The sequence below is a fragment of the Cydia splendana genome, chromosome 20 (assembly GCF_910591565.1).
Source record: "Cydia splendana chromosome 20, ilCydSple1.2, whole genome shotgun sequence".
NCBI classification, from domain to species: domain Eukaryota; kingdom Metazoa; phylum Arthropoda; class Insecta; order Lepidoptera; family Tortricidae; genus Cydia; species Cydia splendana.
The window spans coordinates 9,554,158-9,568,985 of record NC_085979.1 but is presented as its reverse complement, the minus strand read 5'-3'; the positions used below and the strand labels follow the sequence as shown (position 1 = coordinate 9,568,985).

General features: G+C 34.5%; 2 protein-coding genes across 2 annotated transcripts; one reads left to right on the top strand and one right to left on the bottom strand.

Annotated features, from left to right (window-relative positions):
* Nucleotides 1-1,436: 1,436 nt before the first annotated feature.
* LOC134800748 (probable phenylalanine--tRNA ligase, mitochondrial) lies at nt 1,437-4,908 on the bottom strand. Its single transcript, XM_063773287.1, has 3 exons — nt 4,226-4,908; nt 2,316-2,960; nt 1,437-1,883 (listed from the first exon to the last, which is right to left on the bottom strand). The coding sequence occupies exons 1-3, from the start codon at nt 4,739-4,741 to the stop codon at nt 1,716-1,718; spliced, it is 1,329 nt and encodes a 442-aa protein (XP_063629357.1). The 5' UTR covers nt 4,742-4,908; the 3' UTR covers nt 1,437-1,715.
* A 3,472-nt stretch (nt 4,909-8,380) lies between these two features.
* On the top strand, nt 8,381-14,398 carry LOC134800783 (endonuclease G, mitochondrial). The gene is made up of 6 exons (XM_063773335.1): nt 8,381-8,690; nt 9,051-9,253; nt 10,325-10,448; nt 10,831-10,943; nt 11,936-12,113; nt 13,974-14,398. The coding sequence occupies exons 1-6, from the start codon at nt 8,469-8,471 to the stop codon at nt 14,067-14,069; spliced, it is 936 nt and encodes a 311-aa protein (XP_063629405.1). The 5' UTR covers nt 8,381-8,468; the 3' UTR covers nt 14,070-14,398.
* Nucleotides 14,399-14,828: the final 430 nt, after the last annotated feature.

Below are 14,828 nucleotides of genomic sequence, written 5' to 3'. Positions count from 1 at the left end.
CCAGGTCTAGGGTCATCTTCAATACTAGCCCTTCCACCCTTAAATTCGCTTGACCACTTTTAAATGGTAGATAAAGAAGGAGCAGACTCACGGTAAACACAATCCATTTCCTCTTTTATGGTTTTTTTATTTTTACCCTGTTTTGTCGAGAATCTTATGACGCATTGATGTTCTGATTTAGTTAACATTGTCAATTCGCACATGATGTTCATGTTTGTTCAGCAATTGCAGAAAAACAAAAGAACATCTCGGTTCGAATTATACTTTTTTTTAATGTCAATGAATAAACCTTAGCGGCCAGTAACAAAAGAAATTTTAGAAGAGGTTGTAAGATATCAATACCGAGAATATTTTGAACGCCCCTCGTAAGTTCACACAAATACACGTTTGTTAAATTTGTCTCCTATTAGTATTGCCGCATTATAGTTTTTTGTCTAATATTTGGGCCATCCTGTAATGACTGACCAGCAAAAAGCCTCAAGCTGAAAGACACCTTGTATAAATGGGTACCTAAGTCTATTTTAATACATGTAGTTTGGTTGGTATTGATAGTGATATTATGTTATAAATACCTATAATTAGGCTTGGTTTAATATAAAGTGAGACACAGCTTTGTACTATGTATAGTTTGTATCTTTAGGTATTTAAAATAAAAGTAAATAATTTGTAAATTTTCGGGTAGTTAATAACATATTACAAAACCGCCCGGATCAGTCACTAAACGACCCGAGTTTAACCTACATTATTTGATCGTGTAATGTTTTCATCTACCCTCAACTGGCTTAAGGAGCCATTTGAGGGTAGATTTTGTTTACTTTTATTTCAATACCTAACAGAGTATAGATATAACTATCTCCATTTTGTTCGGGGTTACTTGATCACGTATGTTTTGTTCTCAGTGGTACCTTTTTATCGTAATTGACTAGATTTGAGATATCATAGTTATTTTAAGTAAGTATCGTGTTTAAGTTAAGCATTTAATATTAAATGAGCTAATAAAGCTGTTGTAAAGATTTTTGTTGTTTTATCTGGACATATTTTAACTACGAAACCCGAATATAGTATGAGCGGATAGTACCTATAGTAATGAATTTAAAAAAACAAACAGGAAAAACAATGACATAAATATTTATTAGGTACCTATACTAACGTAGGAACCACTAGGAACAGAATTAGCTAAGCGGACGAGGCATTAAAATTGAACTGAACAACTGTATTGTTAAGATAATTATAAAAACCTCGTCCGCTTCCCTACTTCTGTTGCTGAGTGTACAATTTATTTCAACCAGAGTCAGGTAACCTTTCTAGAATATAAGCAAATTGAAGTTTCGATCCAACCGAAAGTAATTACATATTAAATAGGGTTGACTGGTCGAAGTATTCAACAGATGGCGCTAGTATAGGTTTTACCTGTCAGTCCTCTAGGAAGTGTCAATTTTTTTTATGGAAAGCTATGACCTGTGAATACCAAACCCTTTAAGCCAAATCTCATAAAACAAAACTAGGGACAGGTAAAGCCTATACTGGCGCCATCTATGTTGCCAGTTGCCAGCTCCATTACTTTGACTCTAGTAAGCGTCGTCAAACATATAGTATAACGCATTCACTGCCAGGGGGCGTGGCCTAGGAACGAACTTGTATCACTTGTATGACGGTGAACGCACATGTGCGTCGGGGGCAGTGAATGTGATAAATTAATTTACATTTTTAACGATCTATCTAATCGCAACATTGAACGCCGAGATGGCCGCTTTCTCAATCTCCTTATGTACTTGGTTAACCTCTGCTTGTGTGAGTGTCCTTTCAAGATGTCTGTACACGATGCTGTAGCATAGACTATGCTTTCTTGACTTTGGGTGGACGAATTTGTCCTTTAATTTTACCTGTAACATGAAATAATAAATTAGTCGTGATTTTAATGGCAGGGTAGCTGAACAGCATAGGTGAATATTCATAATTGACGCTTTTGAGTAGTCTCTTGCACACAAGGACGTGTGAAAATCAGGATTGCCGTGTCGACGCGTTATAGTTTGAAGACTTTGTTAGTGGGATGAATATAGTTATTTTTTCTGTTGTTACTGACAAAACTTGTTTAGCTTTGTATTATATACGCGTCTTTAGTGCATATTGCATATGTGACTAACTTGATATGCCTGTGGACCCTGTGGTTCAATAAGTAAAGTAAAATTTTCAGAGAACTAATGGTTAAGAGAAATAGTAGGTATATACTTTGAGAAGATTGGAGCTATACAAAATAGGTGTCTATAAATATTTAGACAACCTTGCTCTAATGAATTGAATCAAGAGTTATTTACCTGTTCAATAATATCACCTCCAATATCTCTGACTAGATCATAGAAATCATTGCTCATAAATGTATGAATAGTGAGCCCCTCCGGCAACCAGAATGATATATCATTCGTACACTGTGGGTACATAGACACAGGCTTGTACATTATCTCCGCATTCAGCTCTTTATTCTGAAACTGTGTTAAAAATCCAGAGTCCGTACTCCACATTAATCTTATATCGGGGATCTTATACAGTGCCATGGCTAGCCTTTCTAAGCCTAAGCCGAAAGCATAGGCAATAGTGTGATTTGGTCCTGCATTGACTAATATTTCATTTCTGACAATACCGCAGCCTAACACTTCAAGCCAATTGTTATTGTAAAATATTTCTAGTTCATAAGACGGATGGGTAAATGGAAAGTAAGCTTCGACCCATCGGTATTTGATATTGTCTCCGAATAATGTCTTTATCAGACCAAGGAGGTGTTCTTTTAATTGATGTTCCATGAGTTTAGTTGCTTCTAGTGTATGGCAACTTTGTTTCGTTGGATCGGAGATGGAGTTGGTGAAGGCGTGGGGCTTTGTAGGGTCGAATGTTGGCTCAAATATGTGTAAGTCCTCATTTTCGGGAAATAATTGTTCTCTTCTCTGTGATCTCACTGCATCAACCTGTAATAGTAAATGACTTAGTGTAGCAAGAACCTATTTATAATCATAGAAAGGGCTTAATAATATATTTTTTAACACATTCTGCGCCGAAAACCTGACTATCGGGTATTTTATGATTTCGTTCCCAGGCCGGACAGCCCGATAGTCGGGATCGTGGTACTACTGCTTTATATGCCGAAATTGTTGTGGCCAGGCGCGGACTTCTTGTTTGGCTGGGTGGCAATTAATGTGTTAAATTTTGTGACCCCAAAAGAGATGCATTTTAAATTTAGGTAAATTGTTATAACACAAAGTACAATTCTTAGGTCTTTCACATTAAGTTTCAATGTTAAAGATGTGTCAATAAAGTTTTAAATTGGTAAAGTTTTGAATCCTTTGACGGCTACACTGCTACATGCTATTTAATGTCAACCTTTGTGCACCACCCACAATAGGAGTTACATTCAAAGGGTTAAGCATACATTTGATTATTAAAAAAACAATGGATTTCGCTCCGGGAGTGCCGGCATTAGTGAAATCTCAATGACATTGTAACAGTTTTTCAATCAGGTCACGTGTCCGTCTTACGAATCTTACGGTCACGTGACCTGTCGCGAGTTTAACATTTTTTCCCCATCACAAAAAGTGCACAGCGCTGCTAAAGAAGTTTTCACTTCAAAAAGAATACTAGTAAAATTTATTAGTTTGTAATCTTATTGTGTTACAATTGTAACACTATGGCACCCTAGAGGACATAAAAGAAACAGAGGTAGGCAATAGAGGTGTACAATTCACTCCCGCCTACATTAAAGGACTCGAATAGTGACTCAATTTTCAAAAATAATCTTAAATTATTGCTTATTGAACACGCATGCTACTCAATTGATGAGTTTATGTGTATAACCTTAACCAAAGATCATTGACCCAACACTGTGAAACGAAAATTATGATTGTTTGTTATTGTTATTTTATTGAACTATAATTGTTTTATTACTTGTATAATTTGTATTTTATTCTGACTTGTAAAATGTACTTTTATTTTTACCAATAAATATCTGTATTCTGTATATAAAAGATGATCCGAAGAAATCGAAGACATGGCTGGAAGGACTAAAACATGGACCAGATTAGTGCAAAATAAGGAAGAGTGGTGAAGATTGGGGGAGGCCTTTGCCCAAAGGCACACAGAATCGTTTATCGTAGATTAAGGAAAACTATAGATATAGTATAAAATGTATTTATGATATAAGGCTATAAATAAATAAATAAAATAAATCTTATTGTACCTGATGAAATATGGGAAAATGTGTTGAATCAATTTCATCCCTCCTAAACACAGGTCCTATCATGAGGAAGTTGTCCAGCCCAGACCTCAGCAGCTCGCTCTGATGGGCCGTCATGTGAGCTCGCAACAGCGTTCTCCTATTAATGTAGTAACAGTCGGACTTAACCCGACTCGGATGGTCCAGAGGAATTAATAAATCATCATAGTTCTGCTTCGTTGTGACGATCGGCGACAAGTTATCGTACACGCTAAACGTCGGATTACCTCGATATGTGAACGAGGAATAGAAATAGTTCACAATTCTTTGGCGTAATATCGAGAGAGGGTTATCTTTCTTAAGATGCAAGTTTCGATCCAAATACGATAGTATTTTAGGGGTGACGTTGGTGTAATCGTCGGTTATGAAGTCTGCGCCGTTTATTCTTAATGTAGATTCTGTTTTCGGTGCCGTGCTGTATTTTAATCGGTGTAAAACCGCAGAGAGTATGCGGTTGGGTTGAACAAACAATTTCGTCATTTTTAAGAGGTTATTCGCACTTAGTAATCGGTGTTTCTATTAATAATGATTCTGTCCTCTTGTTTTATTTAAACACCACTTAGAATATTCCATACAGGCGGATTTTATGCATATTGAAGTTTATTTACGTAAATTTATATCACATTGATTTGACGTTTACGTATGAGGACGAGGGTGCGTTTTGTTTCGAATGTAGTTAATCCAACCCAAGGCCTGTTCACTTCCTAAGAAAGTTATGTCCGGGTGGATTTCAAAATCCAGCGAAAACTTATGGTTCGGTCTTTATAAAAAAAACTAGTAGGTTGTGCGAGTTGCAACTTTTTTATATGTTTTTAAGAACTATTATCTTCATGTTCCTTCAATTACCATCTCCAATAACTTAATAGTTTTTTTTATATAAAATGTTTTATGTGTCTAAAATCATCACCGTCGACCGGAAAAATCTGAACCTTTTTGTTTGCAGTGAAAATTAAAGCATACCTATCGTACGATTGCGATTTTTCTTTTACTTATATCTTTTCCATGTTGTTGTTTAACACATGAAAAAATATGCAATAATTCCTTCACCGAGAAAGTACATTTAAAAATATTTAAAATTTTGTCACGAATATTCGTCAACACCGTCATGGTAATGTCAATGTGAGCTTATCTCGGTGTATGAACAACGAAATACCGCTAAAGGTCCTTGCCCTATTTTTCACTTTAGTATAGAATGCCAAAAATGATTTCACTATAAAGTCACATCACTGAATCGTGAGAAATATTACGAACAGTAGTTTGTCACAACAGAGCATCATCACCGTTATGCTTTGGTTTAAAAAAGTTACAAATGATATATTAGAAATAATTACTGAAATGAATGGCAAACTACATGAAGTTTATTGTGTAGCATAGACATTAACTACTATTATTCGTATTCTAGAAATAAAAACAAGAAACTCTCAAATCGTCAACACCATACCCGTCATCACCGGGAAAAAATGACGACCGGTGATGATTTCATGTGTATGGTGATGACGGTTCTCAGAAACTTTTCTAGTTATTTTGCTATAATTCATTATGAAATTAAGCTGTATGTTTGAAAAACGTTCTCTATGTCTTCTAACACTATATAATGTCTGCCTTATAAATGTAGAATAAATGTAGAAGAAGATATAACTATTTTTTTCACACTAGAGGATGCTTAGTTTTTATTTAACATTTTGACTGAAGTAGGCAAAATTTAGGTCATTTAGAACTTAGAACATACAAATGTGTTTTTTTTTTATAATCTAATAATGTAAATCGTGCAACTTAGAGTCTGTAATTGCATGTTAGTCGTGTTAAAACAAAGTATTTAAACAAGCAACATATATTAAGTTTTAAGCGACCATAGGCTACGGTACTGGCTCACTATCGTGATGGCTTTATGTTTTTTGATAATATTATATTAATTGATGTATATAATTACACCAATTAATAATTATACCATTGGGTAGTCACCGGACCCAATACCTAACATTTTGTAACTTATGACATGCATTACAAGTAGGGGTCTTGCAACTTATAAAACACTGATTATATATTAATGTTTAGCTATTAAACAACATATATATGGATTTAAATCATTATAGCTATTTTTAAAGTTAATTAATAAAACAACAAAAATACAAACTTGTGCAATGAATCAAACTATCAAAAAAAAGTAATATATCATAAAAATTAAGCTCATTGGTAAGCCAGTAATTTTATAATATGACATAAATACCAAGTTATGCAGTAGATAAAAGAAGATGCGGGTTTAAACTGATAATAAGAGTACAATATTGTTAATATGATTTAACATTGAAAATACCCAAAAAAATAAATGAATACATAAATTGCCTATTTCGGAACATAAATTATTTAAAATTATACAATAAAAATACTTGTTATATATTTATTTATATGAATAAAATGTATTTTTATAATTTTCAAAAAATAATTTATGTAGCTAGTCTTATGTTCAAAAACATGTTATTTGTAATGTTTATTAAAGTTCTAAAGTCTTACAATTAAAAAAAGTTTTTGTTTTTTTAATACGTTTTTAATACATATGTAAATTAGTTCCCAAATCGTCATTAACGTACATGCAGTGTCATTACCGTCTATAAAAGAGTCATTACCATACCATGGTTGTCATCACCATCTTGCGTTTTTATTTTCCGAAAGCGATAACTTCAAATATAAGCCACAAATGATTGTATAAATACCATACATATCCTCAATATACAACCCCCCATTACTTTACCCAGCTAGAATCGTGTTAAATTAAACATTGAAAAAAATTAATTTTTTGTATGGTGAAATTTTTTGTGCTGAAATCCACCCGTCCCCAAATAATTGCGCATGTATGCGCCTGAAGCTTCTATGTGTGCTTTGGCCTCCTAGAAAAAGTTGCCAGTAATCAAAATAAAAACATTTTTCTACAGCAACATTTCTCCCAACTAAGATTTAAATTTTCACGAATTTTTTACATTATTAATCGTAAAACGGGACTTAAAATACTTAAAACTTAACTACACGCGATTAAGTTTTATAATGAATATTTGCTTCCAACTGTCTTTATCAATGTTCATAAAATATTTGAAGGGTAGGTACGTCTACCCACCATAATAAAAAATATATATTTGTCAATGACTCTGTCCAACTGCTGTGGTTAAAGTTCATAACGAAAATTTTATTTATTAAATCTTTAAATAATAAATACAACGTAGCGGTACTACCACTTAAGACTCTGTTTGTAAGTCTGTGCCTACATGGATTACAGCAATGCACATAGAAAATGTGCTAAATGCGGAGCAACGGCTGTTGAAGATACATATTTGAGTGAAATTCATAGCTTTAGTGGGTTCAGAAGGAACCGCGTCATAACGCATCTGGAAAGCGTATTAATTAACCGTGAAGAAATGTATGAATACAAGTTGGAAATCTGTGTAAAATGCCGTGTGTAAAGTGTAGTGTATCTGTGTGTGTAAAGTGTAATAGGTAGGCATGCCTAAAGATATTTGTATTATACTGAAAACTTTGTGAATGTGCTTTATTAATGTCTATTTTTTTATTAAGTCAGGGTTTAATTTTCAGTGTATATTTCTATATGTAAAACATTTTTTTAATAAATAAAATAATACAATGTTATAAACATAAATATGCCTTTTATTTAAATCAATTGATAATACCACAAACAAGGGGTAATATTTGCATCTTTCATATATTTCGTGATATGAAGATAACTAATATGTTTATCAACAGAATTACTACCTATACCTACCAATACCCGCCAGGCTAAACCGGTTGTCAACTTTAGTTCCATTGGTACACAACGACGGCGCCACTAGTATAAACGTATAAACGGTTGGGGACATTTTTTTGTATGGAGTTACCGTTCTTCTCCTAGTGAGTATTATATTCTTTGATCCAACCGAACTTGTTCAGAGGACAAAAATATATTACTGATGGCGATAGTTTTATACATTTCATCAAATTTATATCTGGAGTGTAATTTTACTAAAAGTATTTTTTATTAAATCCACTAAGCTGTGTTTTGCGGAAACTTTTACATGATAACCTGATTAATAACTAAACGTTTCTTCGTATCTGTCAAAAATTGATTACCTAACCTCAAAACTCCTTGGACCTTGGTTATTTGGTTATGTTTGAATAACTTTTATTTTATGCATTTAAAAATAGTATACATAAAATCAGAAACATGATTCGAAAGCGGTTAACGAATTTAGCTCAACTGGGCGCTGTAGGCTTGACTGGATACTGCCTAGGAATTTACAGTGAGCGAAATATCGACTTTTTTAAAACGAGAGATGATTCTGTAATTATAAATGGCAAATGTATCAAAAATATGCCCGGTTTGCCAATATTCGGGAGTGTATCAGCTGCTATCCCTTACGTCGATTCGAGTGGGGCCAAAGATAGAGTATGTTTCATTGATAAAATAAAGTTTATGCAACATTTTTGAAACTACTTTTCCAATGTAATATCATTCCTTTCCATTGCGAAAATTGCCATTTGACATTAGGTTAGTGACATTTGCTGTCATACAAGGCCAGAAAAATAACAATGGTCAGAAAAAAATTAAAACAATTTTTACAGATATCGCAAATAATGAAATATGGTTTCCCCGGTTTATGCAACATTTTTGAAACTACTTTTCCAATGTAATATCATTCCTTTCCATTGCGAAAATTGCCATTTGACATTAGGTTAGTGACATTTTCTGTCATACAAGGCCAGAAAAATAACAATGGTCAGAAAAAAATTAAAACAATTTTTACAGATATCGCAAATAATGAAATATGGTTTCCCCGGCTTGGATAACGTCCGATCGTTCGACGATTACGTGTTATCCTACGACCGACGTAACCGCGTCGCGCACTGGGTGTTCGAGCATCTCACGAGGGCTCACGTTGCCAAGAATGCTACAGTGGACAGGAGCAAGTGTGAGTTTACTGCGGATGAAAGTATACATCCATTTTTCAGGTAAGTTGTGTGTGAATGGGATACTATTTATGTAAATAGGGTATTATACTGTATTTAAAATAAATTATTTTACACCATGCATGAAATAAAGCACCAGATAATTATTAGAAAAACACAGATAGGAGTTACTTTATTTTAATTTTAAAAACAAATTCTATTTAATAAATCGGATAGAAATATAAAAAGTAGGTGTGTTGACCATGACGTCACAATGTAATGTTTCATATAAATTCCATATTAGCAAATTGTTTTGCCAGTTCTAAAAAAGTAACTGATTTGACGAGTAGGAAAATACCCTATTCTGTTTTAACATGTTTTTATTTTTGTGAAAGTGTGTCATAGTAGGCTGTGGAGAGAAACATAATATCTGTATATCTAACCTGGGTAAGAGAGATCACATTATAATTTAGTTTTATTAGCATACAAAAACGATGTTAATTTTTCTGTTGTACAGTCATCAGCAATAGTATCTTACACAACTAGGGCCGCAAAAATATGTGACACATTCTTATTTGGAGCGCAATAAGAGTGCGTCATATATTTTTGCGGCCCTAGTTGTGTAAGATACTATTGCTGATGTACATGCTCTTGATAAAAGCCATAAGGATGGAAATATTCCTTATTGGCAACCACATACTGGATGACATGGAAACAGAAAAAAACCTGTTTTATTAGAGCAAGATATTAAAAATAAACATCCTTCACCAAGACCCCTCTCTGTTTCATAACTATTTTGACCTTATAATAAAGATATTTGACCTTATATACCAAGTCAAGAGATGGACTCTCCATGCAACTAGATGGCCAAACCCCACGGGAAAGAGAAAGGCAGGAAAACCACGAAAAAGATGGGCTGACGACATTGTGGAGGCAGCGGGAAGGGACTGGATGGATACCGCTCAAAATAGAGTAACATGGCAAACCTTGGAGGAGGCTTTTACCCTAACAGGGACCACAAAAAATTAAAAGAATAATCTTTAAGTAATTTGTAATGAAAAATGTAAAAAATTGTGGAAATAAAAGGCTATATAATAAAGATATACTTTAAATAGATTTTTCACTATCTTCCAGATCACAGAACAGTGACTACAAAGGCTCTGGCTTTGACCGAGGGCACATGGCAGCCGCGGGCAACCACAAGTTGGCACAGAAACATGTTGAGCAAACATTCCTGCTCACTAACATGGCACCACAGGTATGTAGTAAAATCAAAACTATTTTATTAGCACATTCCTTGTTTCCAACAGCAATTTTCTGGAAATTGGTTTTTATTCCAAAAAATAATCAGCATGGTATGTGAAAAGAAACTATAAAACGAAAATGCTCGTGGCATGCTTCTGTCTTCTGTCCCCCAAAAAAAAATCAAAGTATGTACCATCACGCTCCGCGATTGTTACGCCATTTAGGGTCCTAGCTAAATTGGTTGTACCATACTTAGTTACTTACGCTATGGATCCAATGTAGCTAGAACCCTAAAATTCATACCTCTGATACCAAACTTAATCTTTTTGTTATCTGAAAATGTCCTGGATTTGGATTTCTTAAAAACTCTTCTATCATCTCCTTCTATTCTACAGGTGGGTGAAGGATTCAACAGACACGCATGGAATAAATTAGAAAAGCACGTCCGCAACCTCACCAAAGTATACGACAATGTGTATTGTTGCACGGGACCACTATATCTGCCCAGGTCAGATTATTACAACATATGTCTACTCACTTGAATAACTATAGTTTTCACTTCAAATCTTAACATTCGGCAATGGAAACTTGAATCAAAATAAACTTTGGAAGCATCTAGCCTACGTCATCCCACACAATGAAAGAGCGAAGAAAAAACTCCAGTTTACGTGAAATACCCTTCACTGTGGAGTTTGTTAATATCCAACTACAGCTTTCTACCACTATAAGGGTTTATTGACTACTGAACCCTTAAAACAGTTAAAACTATTAGAATAGAACCCTACGTTTGGTAACCGCAACTGTTATTACTGCAACTGCTGCTGTCGAAGTATTCTAGCTGATTAGTATATGGATTTAAATAAAATATTCAGTGTCTGTTTGATGTGAAAACTCTAAGATAAATTCGTGGTTAGAATTTGACAGCTGATGTAGATGGCACAATATTAGGCCATTACGCAAAAAAGGGCAAAAAATCACGTTTGTTGTATGGGAGTAGTGGGACTGAAATATTTATTTTATTCTGTTTGTATTTGTTGTTATAGCGGCAACAGAAATAAATCATCTGTGTAAACTGCCTAGCTATCACGGTTCATGAGATACAGCCTGAGACAGACGGGCAGCGGAGTTCACCCTTTGGGTACGAAACCCTAAAAACGGCGCAAACGGCGCATCAATTTCAGTTGTTACTCGTAATCTAAGGTGTAAGCTTATTTCTTAGACTTTTACAGTTTTTAGGGGTCCGTACCCAAAAGGGTAAAAAACGGAACCCTATTACTAAGACTCCGCTCTCCGTCTGTCTGTCACCAGGATGTATCTCATGAACCGTGATAGCTAGGCAGTTGAAATTTAAAAAAATACTAAAAACAGAATAACATCAATATTTAACTGGGGTTCCCGTACAACAAACGTGATTTTTATGCCGTTTTTTGCGTAATGGTACGGAACCCTTCGTGCGCGAGTCCGACTCGCACTTGACCGGTTTTTTGATAATGTTTACAGGAAAGAATCCGACGGAAAGTCCTACGTTAAATACCAAGTTATCGGCGCAAACTCGGTAGCAGTGCCGACGCATTTCTACAAAGTGGTGGTGGGCGAGGCGGGCGGCGTTTTAGACATGGAGGCCTATGTGATGCCCAACCAGAAGATACCTGACGAGACGCCTGTGGCTAACTTTATGGTGAGTATTTTCGGGTCTCTATTGTTTACCAATAAGGTTATTAAGTCATAATGTATTGTTTTTCCGCATTTTCAGGATTGCCATAATACAAACCTAACCTAACCTATATACAACGTGTCCCAAAATTCAACGATAAGCTGGCACCAGAAGATGGATCTGCTCATGACTACTTCAGGAAAAATAATAAAAAAAATTGAAAAATTGTAGACATGGTCGTTAAAAATACCACTTGTCGATTTCAATTTTTTTTGTAATTCCAGAATAAATTGAGATATATATTTTTTTCTTTTTTTTCCTCGAGTAATCATGAGCAGGTCCATCTTCTGGTGCCAGCTTATCGTTGAATTTTGGGATACGTGGTATAGGACAACCTTACGAAAATCCTGAAAAGTTTACAGTTTCAGAATATGACTAATGATAATCTGACAATCATTACATTATGACTTTCAATAATTGTGTCAAACAAAGGGATCAGAGTATTTACACATCAATTACTTTTACAGTGCATATGGTGTTACTTTACCGCCCTAGTGCGGTAATTGGCACAATACATGCCTATGTCGAAAATTTAAATAGCCATATATACTGTAAAACGTGTAAAAAAGCGCTGGTGGCCTAGCGGTAAGAGCGTGCGACTTGCAATCTGGAGGTCGCGGGTTCAAACCCCGGCTCGTACCAATGAGTTTTTCGGAACTTATGTACGAAATATCATTTGATATTTACCAGTCGCTTTTCGGTGAAGGAAAACATCGTGAGGAAACCGGACTAATCCCAATAAGACCTAGTTTACTCTCTGGGCTGGAAGGTCAGATGGCAGTCGCTTTCGTAAAAACTAGTGCCTACGTCAAATCATGGGATTAGTTGCCAAGCGGACCCCAGGCTCCCATGAGCCGTGGCAGAATGCCGGGATAACGCGAGGAAGAAGAAGAAGACTGTAAAACGTTGTACAATACACATGCGAAACGGTAATTCGCAACTCGTGTCAATTTATCGCCACTCGTTGAGAATTTCCTATTTTTCGTACTTGTACCGTAATGTACAGTCAGCAACACTATTCGCTTAGCATCTTTGCATACAAACTTCTATAGGACGTTTTCTTAGCATTAGAAAACTACGCGATCTTAACGTGTCTTAATTGAAAAACGCTTTTTATACATCAGTAACTAATGATTTAAACTTTCACGGTTATTAAACATTATCAAACTACACAACGGGATTTAATCGCGTATTTAATTTTTAAGATTTACCTCCGACGTTTCGAGGACGGCGTTGTCCCCGTGGCCTCGGAGAAGACTGGCTCAAGTTGACATCAACATCTTCTAGCCGCGCGAGTTTTTTAAATATGCGATTAAGTCCCGTTGTGTAGTTTGATAATGTTACACCAGTAACTATTATTATTATTTATGACAGCAAAAGAATGTAAATAATCGTATATGATTCATAATTGTTACATATTTGCCGTGACTTATTTTTCAAGTTATTCAATTAAAAAACATGTCAACATTGTTTACCTTTTTTCTAAATAAAAACGAACTATATGAGGAGAGGGGGAGGTAGGATACTTTTTCTCTGCAGGTAATTGTACTGTACGATATCATTTTAATAATATGTAATATATCTTTTTGTTTGCAGGTAATTGTACTGTACGATATAATTTTAATAATATGTAATATATCTTTTTCTCTGCAGGTAATTGTACTGTACGATATCATTTTAATAATATGTAATATATCTTTTTGTTTGCAGGTAATTGTACTGTACGATATAATTTTAATAATATGTAATATATCTTTTTCTCTGCAGGTAATTGTACTGTACGATATCATTTTAATAATATGTAATATATCTTTTTGTTTGCAGGTGCCACCGGAATCGATAGAGAAAGCAGCCGGTCTTCTGTTCTTCGATAAAATACATAGAAGCAAATTAAATAAAATTAACGGCAAGAAAGTTTAGTCGCATTAGGTTCATAATTAGTACAATTTTAGATAAGTCATACCAGAGATTAGTTAATAAAACAACTGCTATTTCTACACGATATTTTTTATCTTTGACTTATCTGACAATAGACCAAATATTAGATTCTTTGGATATTAGACCAAAGATTAGATTCTTTGGATAGTAGACCAAAGATTAGATTCTTTGGATATCCAGACCAAAGAGGATTTGAAAAAGAGAGTTACTGTCATGGTAAATTATGTAGCTACAGTTCATTTACTGCCATCTTTCGACAGAAGATTAAACCTGTTTGAACGCCATTTGATTTTGATCCTTATTCTTTAACTGATATGTGTTAACTTTTTAAATATTAATATTCACGCCATCTACTCGAGCATAGGCTGAAGGTTGTGGCGTGAATATTAATATTTAATAAGTTAACACATATCACTGAAAGAATAAGGATCAAGGTCAAATGGCGTTCTAACAGTTTTATGGTCTGTCGAAAGATGGCAGTAAATATACAGTGGCTACATAATTTACTTTGACAATCCGTCTCTATAGACTTTATTCTCTTTGTCCAGGTCCAGACTAAAGATTTTTTTAGCTATCTCTAATCATACCTTTATACTGTATTGTATCAATATGACGTAAATAGATGTTACCTAGGTACTTATATAATTATTTAAATGGACTTTGTAAATATTATTTTGTGATATAAATAAATGTTACTGTTACTTAACAACTATTTTATTTATTACAGCCGTTGTTTTTTAG